This window comes from Prinia subflava, chromosome 4 (genome assembly GCF_021018805.1).
Source record: "Prinia subflava isolate CZ2003 ecotype Zambia chromosome 4, Cam_Psub_1.2, whole genome shotgun sequence".
Lineage (NCBI taxonomy): Eukaryota > Metazoa > Chordata > Aves > Passeriformes > Cisticolidae > Prinia > Prinia subflava.
This window is the reverse complement of record NC_086250.1, coordinates 1,673,317-1,686,955: the sequence shown is the minus strand read 5'-3', so window position 1 is coordinate 1,686,955 and position 13,639 is coordinate 1,673,317. Positions and strand designations below refer to the sequence as shown.

The following is a 13,639-nucleotide window of genomic DNA, read 5'->3' as shown; positions in this document are numbered from 1 at the left end:
AACAAAGAGAAGACTAAATGATCAGCCCATTCTTTTCAAAGCAAGTGAATTCTTTTCAAAGAATCGCCTTGTGGAGCACCAGGTACAACGTGAGGCTCCTTGCCCACAGTACTGGTGGTGGGCATGGAAAGAAAGTGCCAGCTTGAGAGAGCTTCAATATCTGAGATGAAAGAGGAGGAGGCAGCCTCAAGGGTGGTGGGAGGCTGAGCAGAGCAGACATAAGAGGCAAAAAGAGCTTGCTTCAGACTCTGTCCGAACTCAGGAGCAAGGAAGGAGAGTAGAAAATCCATGGAAGTTTCTATTACGGTTACTTCAAGCAGCCACAGCAATACCTGAAGGCTTTTGCCTTTTATCTCCCCCATCTGTCACTCCCTGTGGCCTCTTCAGGTTCAATTTGTTTAAATGGGAGGTGGATGGAGCTTTGTTTGCAGCACAAGTGTTTGCTGCAGAGCATCTTAAACTGCCTTTGGGGCAATTTAGAAGATGAAATGTTTGCCTCCTGGTCACTCACCGCCAGGAAATGGCTGATCCAGCAGTAGTGGTTGCTGTCAAAAATCACGCCAATAAAAACAGAGGAGCAAAGCAAGGGGTTGAAGACAGAGATGGGCCCGAGCAAGCAGCTGGATCTATCTGTCATGTGAGCCTCCATCAGTGCAGTGGGACTGTGCAGGTGCCAGGTGCTGAGCAAAGCCCTCTGGCCATCAAACACAGGGCTGCAGATGCCTTTTCCACCAGCTCCAAATGATCAGCCTGCTTCAGGTTTATTTCCTATATAAGTCTCTGAATTAGCCTCTCCACAGGTAGCAGAAGGACATTTCTTTGGTCAGAAACCTGTAGCTCTAATTGGCTCAGTCCTTAATTCCTTTCTTTGCAGGCCTGCAGCAGTTGCAATCACAGCAGGTCTATGGAGTGTTTTCTGTGCACTGAGGGACAGGCAGGTGAAGGGTCTGGCTCTCAATCCTCCTGGCTTGTCATTTTTATCAGGTTGTGTCCTCCCCCTTGGTCATCACAGGATAAGAAAGGCATCTTACTGTATTTTCTCAACCTTTAGCTTGTCCATCATTCCGTGAGCAGGCTGCAGCATGGCAAGAGCAGAGATAAACCGTGGGGGAAGGGCTGGTCAGGCCATCAGAGCCTGTGCAGTGAGGAGAGAGATGGAAGGAAGGAAGGGCTGCTTTCGAGGGGGTGGGAGGAGGTCAGGAATGGGAGGGGGGTGATGACAGGGCTGTGAGTGCAGGGAAAACAGAGCTGCAAAGTTTACACAGGGACCCACGGGGGAAGGCTGTGGGCAGCTGCCTGCTTTGTCTTTACAGTGAGCTGAGAAAGGGGCTGGGACACACATCCAAGCATGGACAGGGGAAGAGGAGGGTGGTGCTGTGGGTGGTGTGAGAAGGGCAGGCAGACCATCCCTGGGGTTATTTCCTAGGGGAGATCACGGGCTCCGTCCAGGCGGAATGGGCAGCCCCAAGCAGAGCCCCAGAGAAATCCCCAGCGCTTGGAGGTGAAAAGGCACACCGGGGCATTCAGCCCTGGGGTGATGGGGTAAAGCCCTGCGGGGGCTGGGGCTCAGCGGGCTCTGCACAGCGGCCTCTGGCAGCCCCGGAGCCCGTGCGGATTGAAAAACGAGCGCTGCACTGGAGCCTTCCCTTCCCTTCCCTTCCCTTCCCTTCCCTTCCCTTCCCTTCCCTTCCCTTCCCTTCCCTTCCCTTCCCTTCCCTTCCCTTCCCTTCCCTTCCCTTCCCTTCCCTTCCCTTCCCTTCCCTTCCCTTCCCTTCCCTTCCCTTCCCTTCCCTTCCCTTCCCTTCCCTTCCCTTCCCTTCCCTTCCCTTCCCTTTCCCAGCCCCGAGCCCGTGAGCGCTGCGGGCCCGCGGAGCGGGAGCGCCTCCCGCAGGGATGCGCGGGGATAGCAACCCGCGTCGGGGGAATAAACCCCGCAGCCTCAAAACCCTCACCCCAAAAATCCTCACCCCCAAAACCCTCTCCCCAAAAACCCCCACCCCTAAAATCCTCTCCCCATAAAGTCCAGTCTCAAAATCCTCACCCCAACCCCCCCACCAAAGCCCTCACCCCCAAAACCCTCTCCCCAAAACTCCCCACCCTTAAAACCCTCACCCTCAAAATCCTCACCCCAAAAAGTCCAGTCTCAAAACCCCCACCCCAAAAATTTTACCCCCAAATCCTCACCCCCAAACCCCCCCAAAGCCCTCACCCTCAAAACCCTCTCCCCAAAAACCCCCGGCCCCAAACCCCTTACCCCAAAATCCTCAACCCCCAAAACCCCCCAGCTCCAAAATCCTCACCCCAAAAAGCCTCTTCCCCAAAATCCTTCAGCCCCCAGATCCCCACCCCCAAAACCTTCACCCCAAAAACCTCCAGGCTCAAAACTCCACCCCAAAACCTTTACTCCAAAAACACCCCAGCCCAAAAACTCTCACCCCTAAAATCCCCCAGCCCCCAAATTGTCACCCCAAAACCCCATTCCCCAAACCCCCACCCCCAAAACCCCCACCCTAAAAACCTTCACCCCCAAAACCTCCACCTCAAAAATCCCCCAGCCCCAACCCCCCCCTCACCCCCAAAACCACCAACCTCCACCCCAAACTCGCCCTGTCCGGAATTCCTGGATATTTAATACACTAGACATTCTTTTTTTTTAGCAATGAAATCTTCTCTGCGATAGGGACCGGGCTGGATGTCTCTCCCAGCCCTTTTGCAAGCCTTAGGAATGGGAAGAAAGGAGCAAAAGTATCCCTACACTTAAAATAAAAGGGACTGTCAGAGCCCCATAGTGCAGCTCAGTCTGGAGCCTCCAAAACCAGCAACCCAAACCACCCGTCTAACCTGCAAGTGGCTGTATCATTAAAAGCCCATAAATCCAGCCCAGCAAACACCCTGAGCAGAAATCACAGCAAATCAATCACATTTGCACCCTGCCAGGAGGGACCGCCTTGGTGGACGGGCGAGAAGCGCCCCAGACAAGGCTCCTGTGTTTGTCATTCATTTCAGAAAGTCTCTGCCTCTCTCTCTGACTATTTTTCATCAACAGCCAGGGCTGGAGGCCTCTGGTTTGTACAGAGTTGGGAAGCCACAGTTCAGAGCAGCTGCAGCTGGCTTCCTTGTGCTGGTGGAAGAAGATTTGAAGCCCAGTTCTTCAGGGAGCTAAATATTTTCAGTGCTGTCTCCAAGGCCAGTGTAAATTTTGCCAGAGCAGGATGAGCTGCAAACACTTCTGAGAAATTAAAGTGGTCCTGGCGAATTGAGGAAATCACAAAAAATAAACAGTAGGTAATTCACTTAAAGCAAAAGCACTTAAGGAGGAATAACCATCTGTACAAATGTATATCTCTGAGTTGCCAGTGCTTTAATAGCTCTGCAAATAGGGCTCTGGGTGTTAAAGTGGGTCAAAAACAAATTAAGGTTGGTGTTCATGGCAATGGAAGCGTAAAAACAAACAATTACATTGTGTAATTGACGCCTAAAGTCATACGTGTTAAACCTGCCCTGTCGAGAGATTCCAGAGATCCTAAGCCCAGTCAGAGAGCAAACAAACATTGTTTCATCTCCATGGATGTGAAATGAACCTTTCACTTTCCCCAGGTTTGGAAGGGCCTCAGCTGAATTCAGCGTCAAGATTTCTGCTTCATGGTGCAGGACAGAGGGACACAGTCTGTCAAAGAGCAAAAAAAGTGACCAGAGTTTTAGAGAACCTCATTCATCTGTAGGAAAAAGGGTTTGCATAGAAAGGGCCAAGCAAAGGCAGGGCAGCAGCTCACAGAATTTAGGTTGGAAAAGACCTGCAAGGTCAAGTCCGAACTGACTGATCACCACCTTGTCACCCAGACCGTGGCACTAATTGCCACATCCAGTCATTTCTTGGACACCTCCCGGGATGGAGATTCCACCACCTCCCTGAGCAGCCCGTTCCAATACCTGAGCACAGTCCCAGTGAAGGAATCCTTCCTGTCCAACCTGGCACACCCTGAGCCGGGGAGAAGAGCCCGACCTCCACCCGGCTGCAGCCTCCTGTCAGGGACTGCAGAGAGCCAAAAGGTCTCCCTGAGCCCCTTTTCCATCCCCAGCTCCCTCAGCTGCTCCTCACAGAACCTGTGCTCCACACCCCTCATGTGGGTACTGACAGCGGTCAGATTTTAGGCTTCAGGCACTGCTAAGAGTCCGTAAAGACAAGCGAGCAACTCTCTCATCCTGGGCTGGGAAAACCCTGAGGAGGAATCCAAACAATCCTTGGGAGGTGGAAAACCATTAGCAGGTGGTGTTTGTCTGACTTGTTTACTGGCAAGGATGTTTACAAAGAGGTGTAGGCTCTGAACGACCAATCATACTCATTTTACCCAGGCACAGTATAAAAAGAGGATTTGGAAGAATAAAGCTTGCTCTCATTTGCTGTAAGCTGAGTCGGGTCGTTATTCTCATGCTGTCCCTAAACAATAACAACACCTTCACCAGCTTCGCTGTCCTTCTCTGCACTGGCTCCTCACCTCAGTTTGTGCAGGGAGGGGACAAGGACTGGACACAGCGCCCAAGGTGGCACTGACCGCTGCCCACGGTGGCACTGACCGGTACTCACGGTGGCATTGACCATTCCCACGGTGGCACTGTCCACTGCCCACGGTGGCACTGACCAAGTGCCCACGGTGGCACTGACCATTCCCACGGTGGCACTGACCATTGCCCACGGTGGCACTGACCGCTGCCCACGGTGGCACTGACCATTGCCCATGGTGGCACTGACCGGTACCCACGGTGACACTGACCATTGCCCATGGTGGCACTGACCGGTACCCACGGTGGCACTGACCATTGCCCACGGTGGCACTGACCGGTACCCACGGTGGCACTGACCATTGCCCACGGTGGCACTGACCGGTACCCACGGTGGCACTGCCCATTGCCCACGGTGGCACTGACCGGTACCCACGATGGCACTGACCATTGCCCACGGTGGCACTGACCGGTACCCACGATGGCACTGACCATTGCCCACGGTGGCACTGACCGGTACCCACGGTGGCATTGACCATTCCCACGGTGGCACTGACCGCTGCCCAAGGTGGCACTGACCATTCCCACGGTGGCACTGACCGCTGCCGGGTACGGAGGAGCAGCCCCTGCCCGCTCGGACAGCAGTCCCAGGCCGGGCAGAGGTGACAGGCTGATTGTCCCTCGGCATGCGGACTGCAGGCAGAATTTGGGGTACCGAGTCACCGCGGGACGCCAAACCCGGCCGTGCCCGCCCGACGCCCGCGGCATCGGGGAGCTCACGGACCCAGAGTCTCCTGCCCTTTGCTTTGCTGAAGGGCTCAGATAAACCCGCTGTGCTCGCACTGTAGCGGTCAAAGCCTTTCGCTCCCTCCTGCCCAGATCTCTCCTCGCCCGTGAGTTTTGCACGCCTCTGTCCCGGCGGGGCCGCTCGCAGCCAGCGCATCCCCGTTCCGTCCGGGTCCCGCCAGCCTCCAGCGCCCGCTCCTCCCTCCAGCTCCCCACGGACCCCAAACCCCGCTTTGCCCCGGGGCAGGGGCAGCACCCTTCCCTGGAACACCAGTGCCCGGAACCGCGCTGTGGGCGGGCTGGCAGCGGGCTGGCAAGAGGTTGGCAGGCAGGATGCGGGCTGGCAGCGGGCTAGCTGCCCTCCGTGTGTCCGCCCCGGTGCGGCCCCGCGCCTCGCTGGGAGCTGGAACCCCGGAGCGCCGGGGTGCCCGGGGCGGCTGGGGCGGCTGGGAGCTGTATTCCCGGAGCAGCGGCGGGGGCTGATGGGAGCTGTAGTCCCGGAGCAGCGGGGTGCCCGGGGCGGCTGGGGCAGAACGGAGCTGTATTCCCGGAGCAGCGTGCCAGAGCTGCCATGGGCGGATGGATGGGAGCTGTAGTCCCGGGTGCCCGGCCCTGCAGGGGCTGACGGGAGCTGTAGTCCCGGAGCAGCGGCGGGGGCTGATGGGAGCTGTAGTCCCGGAGCGGCAGGGGCTGACGGGAGCTGTAGTCCCGCAGCATCGTGCCCGGCGCGGCGGGGGTGGATGGCGCTGCGCGGCTCGCTGCGGGCCAGCCGGGCGCTGCTGCGCGCCCCGGGGCCGCCGGGCCGCGGGCTCTGCAGCCGGGTGCGTGCGCGGAGGGGCGCGGAGGGGCGCGGGGCGGGCGGGGAGCCGGCTGACCGTGCCCTCCGCTCGCCTTGCAGCCGCCGGCCTTCGGGTTCCTGTTCGATGTGGACGGCGTGCTGGTGCGGGGCAGCCAGCCCGTGCCCGCCGCCCGCCGCGCCTTCCAGCGGCTGGCGGACGGCGGCGGGCGGCTGCGGGTGCCCGTCGTGTTCCTGACCAACGCCGGGAACTGCCTGCGCTCGGCCAAGGCCCGGGAGCTGTCGGGGGCGCTGGGGCTGCAGGTAACGGTGGCGGGGCAGCGCCGGAGCGGGCCCGGGCCGTGCCCCGGGAGGAGGCACCGAGAGCGCCCGGCTCGGCCCCGGCGGGCTGGAGAGGGGCCGGAATCCTCTGCGGGTCCCAGCCAGGCTCTCCTCCGGCCCGCAGGTGTCCCCGGAGCAGGTGGTCCTGTCGCACAGCCCGCTGCAGCTCTTCAGCCAGTTCCACCAGAGGTGTATGCTGGTGGCCGGGCAGGGGCCCCTGGAGGAGAACGCCCACGAGTATCCTTTGTGCCTGGGGTGCCCTGCGGCGGCATCCAGCTAAAGGCCGTGCTGCTGCCCTGCCCATAGCCCTGCTCAGCTGGTGAAGCACAAGGAGACACAAAGGTCTTTGGGCTTGGCGTCCGGGCAGCGTCCTCATGGACAGGCTCAGGTGCTGTTGATCTCCGTGTTGGTCACCTCCTGGCTCCCCTGTTCGGTGTTTGGCTTCTCACGCTCATGACTTCTCCTGTGCTGCTGTTCTGGTGGGATGTGACCACGAGGGCTCCATCAAGCTTTAGAGATAAACTTGTGCTCCTCCCGTTCTTTCATGGCAAAGCCCATTAGAGATCACTCCCAGCAGTCCCACGGATGAGGCTTTCCCCAGAATCTGACAGCAATTGAAGGAGGTCACATAAGATGGGGCTTTGAGCAGTCTGGTGTAGTGGAAGGTGTCCCTGTGTGGCTGGAAGCCATGAGGTTATGCACTACCACACTGCTCTGGTACTAGCACTTGCATTCCTTAATCCTACAGACGCCTCTGCAAGTAACTTAAAGACAAAATGTCACTTAAAAAAACCCCAAGTCGGTCTCCACAACATTCCTTGATGGTGTGAACCAGCCTGGGCTTCAAGCACGTGGTCACCATAGAGGCCCTGAGGAAGGCATATCCCCTGTTAGACATGGTGGACCTGAGCCGGAGGCCAAAAGAACTGGTAATTTCCTGAGGCTTCAGCACGAGGGGAGGTCACAGCACACAGCAAAGGGACAGGGCAGCTGGCCACTGCTGAGGTCCCTTGGCAAGGGCCTGGCACTGGCACTGAGCCACCTCTGCTCTTGCCAGTGTTGGCTCCTGCAGGAAGGGCAGACTCTCCCCTCTCCTGTCTCATGCCTGCCTTCCATTGCTGTGCCTTGCAGAGAGGGGTAACGTGGTTTGGGTGCCATCTCCAGCTCCAGGAGTACAAGATCTGTGAAATCCCATCTGGGACTGGGGAGGGGGAAAAATATCCCTTCAGGATTTGAGGTGGCTTTCTCCAGCCTTATTATGGAACTGCCTGGGCAGGTTCAAAGGAGGCATTTTTAGTTTTGCTTGGGAGATGGCACTAGGTTTTGCATTACTAATCCAGCCTTCCTTTTTTCTGGCAGCCTCCTCCGACCACTGGCTTCCCCACTATAGAAGGTAAGCAGTGGCCTGTGTTTACATTTGAGCAGCAAGCAGAACCAAGAGCGTGGCCAGGCCAGCTGGGATGGGAGCTAATGACGTGCTGTCAGCTCGCTGCTATCCCTGGGCAGCAGACTCAGAGGGTACAGCCAGGAGGCAGCCTCACTGCTGCAAAAAGCTGGATAGAAATGCAGCTTTTCCCTGTGCCACGTGGCAGTGTCTGGTACCAGTGGGGCACCAGGCATGTTCCACTGGCAGCTGAACTTGCCAGGGCAGCCTGGCAGAGGAGGGGTTTTGTTAGTGGGTGGCTTTTGGATGCTGTGAGTCTCCAAACAGCTCCCAAAAATCTTGCAGGGGTGATTCTGTTTGGCGAGCCAGTGAGGTGGGAGACGAGCCTGCAGCTCATTACTGATGTGCTCCTGAGCAATGGGAACCCCGGGGCAGCGCTGCAGGATGTCCCATACCCTCACCTGCCTGTCCTGGCCTGCAACATGGACCTCCTGTGGATGGCTGAAGCCAAGATGCCCAGGTGAAAAGCACGTGTGGTGTTTGGTTTAGCCTATTTCATACTCCTCTCATGCGGGTGATCTTTTCCTACTGTGTTTTGTTAGCATTTGAATGCTTTAAGACCTTGATTGTACGATGCAATTAGCAGCAGAGACATGAAAGCTGCATGAGAAATAAAAAGCTAAAACTTGGGGAAGAAGCAAAGGCCAGACCACTGCCTGTGGAGGTGTGTGGGGAGACCTTACCCCAAACAGGCAACAACCAAGGAGTGCTTGCTGCCTCAGTGGTGCTCCTGGGGGTGCTGACGTCCTCCTTTCTGGGCAGGTTTGGCCATGGCACTTTCCTGCTCTGCCTGGAGAGCATCTACAGGAAGGTGACGGGCAGGGAGCTGAAGTACGAGGCCCTGATTGGCAAACCCAGCCCGGTCACCTACCGCTATGCCCAGCACCTGCTCCAGCAGCAGGCAGAGAGGCAGGGCTGCAGGGCTCCCATCCAGCGTCTCTATGCAGTCGGGTAAGAGACTTCATCCTGCTGCTTTCCCTAGGGAGTTCATACTGACTGCTCTTTTGGTTGGTTTTTTGCTTACTTGCTTGTTTTCTTTTCCCTCTGGGTGTTTGTGAAGTTAATACCAAAATTCCAGAGGTGTCTCTGGAGCCTCCCATCCTGGAACAGAGGCTTGCTGGCTTTTTGTACCCTACACAGCAGAGCTCTGGACTGCAGGATGCAGAGTGCACGTGGGGTGACTCAATTAAAGACAAAATTGAGAGACCCAGATGCAGCACTGTTGGCTCAGTTAGGCCAAACGCTTTGGGAATGTAGGGAATATAATCCAGTAATGGCTGAAACTGTGGTGGGTGCTTGGGATGTGCTGTCTCCCCTCTGAAAGGTGCACGTGTCCTGAGCAGGACTCACTGGCCCGCTCCAGCTGCTCCTCTTGATGTTAGCAACTGTCTCCCACCCCTCCCTGCTTCAGTGCTGTCCTAATCTCCCTCCCCCAGAGCCAGAGAGGGGCTTGTTCCTCATTTGTGTTTCACGCTGTGCCCTTCCCCAGGGATAACCCGATGTCTGACGTCTATGGGGCAAACCTCTACAACAACTACCTCAAGTCAGCAGGGCACAGCCAGGCGCAGGCCGGGCTGGGGAGGAGCCCGCAGGCAGCCAGCCCCCAGGCTGAGGTTTCCCTGGAGCTGAGGAGTGAGTGCAGCAGTGCAGTGCAGAGCTGCGAGTCCATCCTGGTGTGCACTGGCGTGTACCGCCCCGAGAACACACAGGCACAGGCAGGGGAGGCAGTGTTCCATGGACATCGGGACTTCTGCTTCGACCCCAGCCTGCTGGAGGCCTCCCACATAGTGCAGGACGTGGATGACGCCGTGCAGCTCGCTTTTGAAAAAGAAAACTGGAGCTAGGTGTGCCTGAAGATCTGCTGTAAGGGGTTTTGTGTACTGGAAAGGGAAGAGGGAAAGAATGGGGAGGGACCTGGGCTGATTTTCTAATCCAGCTAATGTTAAAGAAAGCTCCCTGTTGCAGCACTGAAAGGCCCTTAATTTTATTGATGCTCATCTGCCATCCTGACAGCTGCTGACAGACTCTCAGCTGCGACTGTGCATTGCTGCTAGCCATAATTGAGCCATAATGGAAACAGGGTATAAGGAGCAGGCTTGTCCCAGCAATCCCAGTTTTGTTCAGCTCTCACAGCTCATTCTTTTCCACACTTTCTGTGCAAAGATCAGGGGAGCCCACCCTCCTCTTTGTGAGGTGTTTGAGGGCAAAGCTCTTCCCCACACAGGGAGCCACCATCAGCCATTTGTACAATGTGCTGTTTGTCCAGGCTGGGCTGTGGTGGCACCGTGCCAAGGGAAGGCTTTGAGTCTTAACATTCTCCTCGTGAAGAATAAGTGCCTACTGACTTTACCAAATTCTCTTTGCCTGGGGATTTGCCACTGCATCACTGTCAGCCTGAAACAGAGTTCTGTTTTGCAGTCATCTGGCAGCTGTGAAGAGGCAGGGCTCCTCAAAGGAAGCTGCAGTAGCCAGAGCAACTTGCTGCAGGGCTGAGGTGAAAGTTATATTGTTCCCTCTCGCCTGTTTAGCATTCTGTGAACACCCCTGCCTTTTCACATCCCACTAGGGAGCCAGCAGCCTGCTCTCAGAAGCAGAGGAAACCAGCACAGAGTTTGAATTGGCAGAGATGTCTTTGCCCAGAACTCGGTGCTGCAGCAAGAGGCTCTTTTGACACCCACCTGCTCCAGCTGGCACAGCTTCCAAGAGGGGCCCTTCATTGGAACAAGGGCAAAACAAAAGGAGTCAGAGTCTACCTTTGCTCCCTCCTTGAATGCAAGGATTCAAAGAGATCATCAAGCCAGGATGGTAGCAGAGCCCCAGATCCCCAGGCCTGATTTTTTAGAATACAAATGTCTCTGTCTTCCAGTTCTTTTGTTCCTCTCATCCCTCACGTGGTTTGCAGCTCAGGGATACCCCATCCAGTCTGACCTCTGGTCCCTCCCCTTTCTTTAACATGCAGGTAAACATAAATTAGCAGCTGGGACTTGCCTGTCCAGGAACATTTCCCTAACAACATGCACCTTCTATTGCTCTGTTCTAGCTCAGGCTATCCAGAGAAAGATAAGACTTGTGTCTCCATAGACATTCCAAAGAAGATAAGCAAGGTTTGCATGAGGAATTAATGTGAAAGATCTGCCTTAGTGAGGAATGTCCTAATTCCAGAGGAGCACTGTGATTTTAGAAGCTCAAATCAGCCTGTGTATATGATGAAAAGCCTTGGAGCCAACACAACTGAGTTTGGAGCCAACACAACTGAGTTTTTCTAATTACTGAGTTTTCCTAATTACAGTCAGCTCACACTACACTGAACTATCAGAAACAGGTCTGCTCTGCCTCTTCTTTCCTCCTTCCAGCTTTACCCAGCTCCATACTCCAAGATGTTCTGCACAGAAGTTTGAGTTCTTAATTCAAATCTCAGCATCCATATGCACTGAAATTCTGCCCCAGCAGCTCTCCACCCTCTCAATCCTGATGTATCTTCCTAGGAAGGTCACTGCAGCATGGGCTCTGTTCTTAGGCTGTGCCAGGCTCTGTGTGTGAAGCAGACCAGGTGCTCTTTCAGTTACCCAGGCTAAAGAGTTCCTTCTCTGTTTCTATATCCTTTACTTCATGAATAGGAGCAGAAAAACACCTCCTTGCATGTGTTTCCCTCCTGTGAAATCCACAGTGGGAAGCAGTTTCTTCCACTCTTACCAGCACTTGGGGTTCTTCTCCTCTGTCTCATCAGGACAAGAATTGCTTGGCTGCTTCTAAAAGCACGGGATGATTCCTTGGAATGGTCCTGACAGACCTCAGGGAGCAGGCTGCTGGCAGGAAAAGGGAGCCACACCCTCAGTGTGGTAGTGCTGACTGCAGAAATGCTGAGGTCTGTCCATCTGCAGCCAGCTCTGGCACAGCTCTGTCGTGTTGCTTGTCCAAAGTGTGGTGCCAGCTGCTCAGAGAGGAGCTGCTGCTGAGCCACTGTGCCCTGAGGGCTGTGGCACCCCTGCCAAGGGAGGAAAGAAGGGGTTTGCATTGCAGAGAGGCATCTCCATCTTTGGAACAGCAGCAGAGGTGAGCTGATGTGAATCTGCTTCAGATGCCAAATCTGCTTTTAGCTCTGGATTTGGTTTATTTCCCACCAATGTTCTGTGACTCTTAAAAATGCGTAGGAGGAACTTCAGTGATAAGGAATTATAAAAAAATGCTTTGCTTGCGAGTTGAAATTGAACAGAAGGGAGGAGAAGGAATCTAGAAATATCTTGTACCCTTTCCCTAATTCATACCAAGTAAAGTTGCATAAAAAAACCTCTGCTTAGTTGCTCTCTGCACTAATTAGCCAGATGGGCTGCCCTTGGTCTGAGCAATGCAAAGACCTTTCCCCTCTTCCCCTTCTCAGCTCCTTGAAACTGCACTTTGTCCAAGCCCCTGCCTGGGAATTGCATGGACCCACTGGATGGAGGAGGAAAATCTGGCTTCTCCAGCTGCTCTTGGACACTAACTTGATTCTGAAAGGTTTCTGTTAATTAAATTGCTTGGCAGGTCTCCTCTGTTCCATGAGTTGTGCTAGAGTGCTGTGCAGGCTTGTAGCTTACCTCCAGTTCATTTATGGACATCTGTTATTGCCAGAATTCAGTGAAATCCTTTTTTCCTTGGAACTGCTGCTTCCTGGAATTGGCTTCCAGTGTGGCTGGAACAAAGAACTCTTCCTGTGTCTCATGTACTGCTCAGAAGTGGTGTGTGAAGCAGCATTTCTGTCCTTTGGAGCAGCCACCCTTCTGTGCAGATTATGGGATCAAGCAGGGGAGGGGCTTCACTGCTGATCCAGTACCTTAATAATTCCTTGGTGCTCTGCCCTGTACAACAAACAGGGCAAAGACCTGAGCCTAACAACTCCATCTTCCAAAGATTAATGGGTTTTAGTCAAGCCAGAAGGGAGCTTGAGACAGCAGGAGGGAACCAAGGGATAGACCTTGCATTGGATCTGAAGCAAAGAGCTTTTGTGGCGTGCAATAACGTGGTGGCCACAGAAGTCAATTCCTTTATTCCACAGGACACGTGCAGCCACTGACCTGGCATTCAGGGCACCACATAACACTGCTGTCCCCTCCCTTCCAGTCCTAATCCTGCCATGTCTCCCTCCAATAAATGATAATATTTCAGATTGTATCGTGCACTGTAGAAGAGTGATTATATATCATTCGGAGAAATCACAAACTGTGATTATTTTAGATTTCGTATTAATTTCAATGCAGAGTTGCTACTTTGTTCAAGCATATATGTAAAATAATAAAATAATGTTTTCTTTGAAATGAATTTTAACTTCCTGTGTATTTAATGGGTATTATCCTGCTCTCTTTCACATCTTTACCTTAGAAGATTATTGGGGCAAATTCTGCTTTTTCTTTTTTTCCCTGTTCTTCAAGCTATTATCAGATTTTTTTGAGGGAACCACCCTGAAAGAAACCCCTTCAGCAATTAACTGGCAAACTTTCAGACTAGAACCAAAAGCTTCCCCTGATTTCAACAGAAAATTAAAGATTCATCATCTTTAATCCAGAAACAGTCAATTCACTTGCATTGTTCTTATATTTTATCAGAAAGTTTCCCATCCACAAAGTTCACAGCTCACAGGAAGCACATTAGACAGCAAAACAAGTGAGATGCAGAGTCCAGAGAAATTGATGTTGAGAGCAACAATCAGTAAAGCACTTTTGCAGGGACTGGACAAGGATTCCCATTCTCAGCAGAGAGAGCAATTGAATTATATTCTGCATCCTGGAGAAGTGACCTACAGCCCTGACCTTCAATAA

The 13,639-nt window shown here is 54.1% G+C and overlaps 1 protein-coding gene across 1 annotated transcript; it reads left to right on the top strand.

Annotated features, from left to right (window-relative positions):
* Positions 1 to 5,947: 5,947 nt before the first annotated feature.
* Positions 5,948 to 13,142, top strand: HDHD5 (haloacid dehalogenase like hydrolase domain containing 5). The gene is made up of 8 exons (XM_063395108.1): positions 5,948 to 6,107; positions 6,185 to 6,385; positions 6,528 to 6,640; positions 7,239 to 7,332; positions 7,763 to 7,796; positions 8,133 to 8,307; positions 8,610 to 8,798; positions 9,337 to 13,142. Exons 1-8 carry the CDS (start codon positions 6,027 to 6,029, stop codon positions 9,689 to 9,691), a joined length of 1,242 nt encoding a protein of 413 aa, XP_063251178.1. The 5' UTR covers positions 5,948 to 6,026; the 3' UTR covers positions 9,692 to 13,142.
* Positions 13,143 to 13,639: the final 497 nt, after the last annotated feature.